At 41.5% G+C, this 6,224-nt stretch overlaps 1 protein-coding gene across 2 annotated transcripts in view; it reads left to right on the top strand.

Annotated features, from left to right (window-relative positions):
- The window catches only part of CCSAP (centriole, cilia and spindle-associated protein), a 19,982-nt gene extending 14,830 nt beyond the window's left edge, over positions 1 to 5,152 (top strand). Inside the window, exons 3-4 of one of the 2 annotated variants that reach the window (XR_824737.1) lie at positions 1,248 to 4,120; positions 4,426 to 5,152. Coding sequence is in view for 1 of the 2 variants with exons in the window: in XM_010833959.1 (XP_010832261.1) it covers positions 1,248 to 1,424 (177 nt within the window). In the remaining variant the exon portion in view is untranslated. Of the gene's footprint in view, positions 1 to 1,247 lie in introns of both variants that reach the window. The other variant, XM_010833959.1, reaches the window with a different exon arrangement.
- Positions 5,153 to 6,224: the final 1,072 nt, after the last annotated feature.

Here is a 6,224-nt window from a genome sequence, read left to right as displayed (position 1 = left end):
TCATTGGAAAAGACCCCGATGCTGGGAAAGATTGAGGGCAGGAGGAGAAGGGGACGACAGAGGATGAAACGGCTGGATGGCATCACTGACTCGATGGAGATGAGTTTGGGTGAACTCCAGGAGTTGGTGATGGACAGGGAGGCCTGACGTGCTGCAGTTCATGGGGTCGCAAAGAGTCGGACACGACTGAGGGACTGAACTGAACTGAACTGGTAGCTGGAAGGTTTTACTGACACCGACCCAGGTGGAGAAGGGGCAGGACGCAGGGCTCTCAAGTTCCTGGGGCCCAGGAGGTATAGCCGAGGGGCACAGCCAGGGCTAGCAGCTGCCAGTCTAGATTTGCCTCTGGCCTCCTGAGAGGCTCCTGCTCTGTTGGACTTGATAACTGGCATCTCACGCCTCAGCCCCTTTGTTGCTATCTGTCTATCAGATCACATCTTCTGTGGTTCTCCACATCTATCTAGACTCCTGTTTTCTCTTTGGATTAAATTAGAGTGATTGCATGTCCCCTGATCATCCCTCCCCCAAGGTTTAGTTCTCCTTGGACCCAGGCCTGGCATGTCCCCATGCAAAGACCTGAGAACAAGGCAGATGAGGGCGCCTCACGTGTGGGGTCATACAGCAATGATTGTGTTAGTGCTAACAGCATCCACCAGCCCAAAGCAAAGAAGGAGTGAAGAGAAGCAGAGGTGCAGGCTGTTTGAATTCTCATTAAATACTGCAGTCCAAGTTTACTGAACAGACTTCTGAACTCTAGCAGATAGTGTTGTTTGGAGTGATATTTGAGATAACAGAGTTGTCCTCTGGCAATCCTGTGGAGTTAAGTTGAATGGGGTTCATTAAACACCTAGGCGGTAAAATCTTGAAATCTTTTAGTATTTTGCTATAAAATATATAAATTCCTTCAATGGAATACTTATTCTTGCTTAATGCTAAGGAGTTCCAATCCTTTTCCAGAGGCAGTTTCTCAAGGCATATGTAGATTAGTTGCTTACCATTTAAACTGAAATGTAGTCCGGTGGACATTTTCTGTTGCCTAGTTTCTGTATTGCTGACAATGGGTAAGACAGAACTCAGGGGAATGGCTCTTCTGGAGAAACTTTTATTCACAGAAGTCCTGAATATGGTGAGACTGACTTGCCTCTGCCCTGCTGCAGGTGACCTGGAGGAAGCTTCATTGTGAATATTCTGGAAAATTAGTGCCAAAGCCACTTGAGTGACTGTTCATTCATTCTGACTCCCCTTAGATCCATGAATCAGCATTGCGAGCCAAGAGCAGAAGGCAGGTGGAGAAGAGGAGGCTGGCGGCTCAGAGGCAGCGGGCTCACTCTGCTGATGTGGAGAAAAATAGGCGGGTCAAGCCTGCCTCCTCAGAGAACCCATGGATGACAGAGTATATGAGATGCTACTCTGCCAGAGCTTGAGGGAAGGAACAGTTGCTTGGACAACCTCTTTTTAAAAGTGTAAATGAAAGAAAAGAACAAGACAAAAACTATCAAAAGCAATTGGACACAGGTTTAAGAAACCAACTGATTATGCAAGATTTTTCTTGGGGAATTTCCAAAAGATTGTCTCTTTTGATGAATCCTGGTCACCTACCTCAGCAGTAGGGTGACAACTGAAGCCATAGAAATTTGGTTATTTATGAGGAGAATTCCCTAAATCTTTGATATTCTTATAAGGGTTTTGTTTTAAAGCATCTTAATCTTTTAAGATACTGACACCAAATGCCTTTAAATGGCTGACAGATGCTTAACTTCAGTATCTATGCTCAGTTTAGGTGAAGCCTGTTTTCCTCCTGTTCTGAACAGCTTCTCAGATTCCATAGCTGGTAAGGTCACGCCAGCTTGCCACAGAAGATTCCCTTTCCTTATGTGTAGTTTGCTTTGAACATCAAGTTAAAAGTGAGTTTCAACACTACTTTTGATTCCATGTATAGTTTAAAGTATTGTAGAACATTGGTAGTTCCTAAACAATTAAATGTTTTTTGCGTTTCAGTTCAAGTACCACTTCATGTGGACTGTGATATTTAAGAACTATCCGGGCTGGGTGAGGGTCATCTTTTCTCTTTAAATTGTCATCTAGGCACTTATATTAATAGTTTAGTTCAAGTGCATTCCAGTAAATGAAGTGTTTAGAAGTAGTACTGAAGTTTCTTTTGAGTCAAAGAGTCACTTTTTAATTGAGATTTTTTAAGGACACTTAATGGGTACCAGTCACTTGCTACAGTCTCGCCTTTTGGCAGTCACCCACTGTGGACTTTTACCTCTTCTAGAAGAGTTTAGCAATGATACTTACAATTTAAAATCTGAACTTTTACTTAGTAAATTGAGATTGTCTTGCTTACCGGGAGTGGGGGACAGATTTTAAGCTACCTATTAGAGATGTGGATCACCCCTACTTTTCTCCTCCATGGAATTACCAATAACAAAGCCTTGATGATGCACATTGTTCAGACTTTTGGTTGAAATACATTCCTCACAGGTTCCTAGCTGGTAGGTTTTGTGTAGAAGGTAATGTGAGGGGATGCTGCTGTGTGTATGGGCATAGATGTGAGCATTTCAATGAAGTGTTTCCTTCTCTCCAGTACATTTGCTTTTGGGGTAGAAAGTGGTTTTGAGAAACATTTTTTCCATTCAGCAGAGATAGGAATCTACAGTAAGGATGAATGCTAAATTCCTGATGAGAGAGAAAAAAGTTCTTTGCCAACTTACCATGTAGAGATGTGTGAATGAAAATTTGGTGTTTGATGTGCATTTGAGCATTTCCTTGATATTTTTACTCTGGGTCTTTAAAGTATTGTGGTTGATTTCTACAAAAATGTTTCATTCCATGTAAAATCTTCACACAGTATCATCTTACACAATCATATTAAGCTTTGCAAATTTGTATTGAAGAATCATGAGCTTTTAGAAACAACTTAAAATATTTGCGTTATTTTGAGGTGAATATATAGAGAGCTCTCCTAGTCACTATGATGTATGTTTAGTAAGAGAAAGGTCTATGTGTTGTCCAAAATGTCCTTGCTAGGGATTCTGGTGAATCTTGCTGTTATTATAATCCTTAAACACTCCAGGTACCTAAAGATGAAATTTCTGTGGTAATGTGGTGGGAACTGCCTTTAAGACCACTTCCGGCATGTATAGTTTCAACTACCAGCTCCAGTGTTCTGTTCCCCTTGTAGCTGACAGTCTTAGGAAGAGGCTGTGGGGAGTAGCTCAGGTCTACACTGATGGACTGCCTTAGAAACCCGACCCCTCAAGACCCTGAGCAAGCCAGACTCTCTCCTTTAAAACACAGACTTGTATTTAATATGGTTAATTACTACTGCAAACTCCACATGCAGATCTGGAAGAACCTAGAGGGTGATATTGGCCAGTATTTCCCCCCCTTTTAAGTAGAGGACCAATGAACAAGATTTTTTAAAGTGTTTTTAATGTGCATGAACAATGAATGAGTCAATATGAAGTAACTGGGAGTCCCCTTCCTGTGTCCAAGCCATTGGTTGGTTAGGGTTTCATTTTGTTCTTTCTCTTTAGGGGTAAAGATGATCTTTTGAACCTACAAAAAATTTTAAGTTGTAACAACTTGATGTCCTACTTTTTCCTTCTCACTAATGTCATTGTGATCATGTTCTTATTCCTTAAGACAGCTTATGAAACAGCGAGGTAATTTAAAATTGCCTTTCATGTTGAAAAATTTGAAACTGAGAATCCAGTGATATTTAAAATATAGATTGAAATAACTGCTGCATAAGAGTCTCCTTTTAAAATTTTAGTTTTTAAGTTCTTAATTAAAACAACTTGTAACATGTTTTCTGTGTTTACTAAAAGCAATAATAAAATATTAGGTAACACCTGAATACTTCTGCTGGACTGAGGTGAATGAGAATAGGAATCTGTCCTTTTTCTTGCTTTTAAAACCTAGAAGACTGCTCTATTTATGAGGTGTCAAATGCTTGTACTCCCCCATGGCCAGAAAATTCCCAAGTACCTATATACATTTCTTTTAAAGTCTACTAAAAGTAAAATAGGGTGTAGTTTATCTGAATTGCTCGTAATGTAGTAAGCACACATTTGTGTGCTTCTTATGAAATAGCTTTGTCATTGGTTCATCAGATGTAGATTGCTAGTAATCTGAAAGCTCTGAGCACTCTGATGAGCAAGTGCTGACATTTCCGCTGATGATGTCTACATCCGCACAGCCTCAGCACTGAACGGCCGCCTTTCTGTTGCCCGTCGTAGCTGGCTGAGTTTGCGTGACCCAGCTAAAATGCACAGCAGAAGCCGCCTTTCTGTTGCCCGTCGTAGCTGGCTGAGTTTGCGTGACCCAGCTACAATGCACAGCAGAAAGGCGGCTTCTGAGCGCTGAGGCTGTGCGGACGTCAACTTCATCAGCGGAAATGTCAGAACTTGCTCATCAGAGTGTTCAAATGTATTGCTGGCAAAGAGGAAGAGGGGCCAAGCATATGTTAAAAGTGAAAACAACTGTCTTGTTGACTACTTCAGTGGAAAATAGCTCAGTGGACACTCTTACGTTTCACCGGACTAGATAAAAAATGGTGCTAATATTTATACAGTCTGATTCTGTAGTTGGTTTGGGATCAAATTGCCAATGCCCGACTCATGGGTCCTTACCATAGTCTTATGATCAGTTAAGTAGTATTTAAAAAGTGGTCCTAAACGTGTAACCATGTATAAAATTTGAAATGGATTTTGTACAATAGGCTGAATAGGGAGCTGTCCACTCTGTTTACTTAGTACCAAATTCCGTGAGAGGAGCCACGTCCAGGGTTGAGGCCCAGGTTTCCTCCCAGCCTGCTGGTGTGAGAGGAGAAAGCTGCTCCTTTATCATTTATTTCCATTTTGAAAGTCAGGACACCTGAGTGAAGACACTAGAGGCCTCTTTTTGGATTTCTTTATAATTAGCAGAACTGTTTTTCAGAGCTGTCTGCCTGTGTTGTTGTGGTATGTGTATTTTGAGCACTGCACTCACTTTAACATTCTGAAGGCACTAAGGCCGGGCACCTACAGTCACAGAGCTCAGGCGGTGGGCATTTGGGGCTGTGTTTTCTAAGAACTGTGTGTTGCTTTTAGCTTGTATTTAATATTGTAGTTACTTGGAAAAATGTGAATAAAGTTCATTAATACTACAGGCTAAGCTTCTGTTTTGTGGGCAGTAATTCTGATTAGTACATTAATGGTTGAAGAGAATTCGATGATTATATGGACTCCTAAATGTATTTTTCATTAGATAAATATTTAGTAAGGTATATTACATCCAGGAAGAGATACTTTCTGTGTATACACTTTGAATTAAACTCCACATTTTCCCAGTCTTTCCCTCATACCTTATTGCTTTGAAAATTACAAAAGGGATAGGGCATGGGCAAAAGAAGCTTAAAGAGATTTGTTGTTCAGTTGCATTCAGCTCGTTGTGAACCCATGCACTGTAGCCCACCAGGTTCCTCTGTCCATATGATTTCCCAAGCAAGAACACTGGAGTGGGTTTCCATTTCCTTCTCTAGGGACCTTCCTGACCCAGGGATCAAACCCAAGTCTCCTACACTGGCAGGCAGATTCTTTACCACTGAGCCACCAGAGAAGCCCTAACTCAAAGAGAAGTGTAGAGTAAAGAGTCAAAGTTCCTTTCAATACCACCCCCTCACCAATATTCTACATCCCTTCTTAGAGGAAACCAGACCTTTTTTCCCAGGCACTTGGAGGTACATATACACTGTTGTTGTTGTTGTTGTTGTTGTTTGCACAAATATGGAATAATGCTATGCATATTCTGTAACTCCCCAGCTTTCCCTCACCTGCTCTCCTTGTTCATACTGTCCCCCTGATCCTAATTAGCCAGCCAAGCACCTTTGAGAGTGGGCTGCCTGACAGACCCCTCCTCAGGTCTCAGACTGACCACAAAATTCTGTACATGTGAGGCAGGTCCAAAGAGCACTGCAAAAGCTTTGAAGGCTGAACTGGCATTGGAACCAGCATGCCAGGACTTGGGGCCTGAGCCTAAACAGATTGATTACTTGATAAAACAAAAATGCCAGCATTCTCCATAGGACTTGGTTGTATTTCATCATGTAATATTCAAAATACCTATGAGGCACTCCAAATTACTCAGCATATGAAACCATGAAAATGGCTATCATGGAAAAAGGCAATCAGTAGCTGCCATCACAGCCTTGAAGGAAGCTGTTATTGAAAAGTTCAAAT

The sequence above is a fragment of the Bison bison genome, unplaced genomic scaffold (genome assembly GCF_000754665.1).
Source record: "Bison bison bison isolate TAMUID 2011002044 unplaced genomic scaffold, Bison_UMD1.0 scf7180017863977, whole genome shotgun sequence".
In the NCBI taxonomy this organism is placed as follows: Eukaryota; Metazoa; Chordata; class Mammalia; order Artiodactyla; family Bovidae; genus Bison; species Bison bison.
Note: the sequence above shows the minus strand (reverse complement) of the source record. Positions and strands in the feature narration are given on the sequence as shown.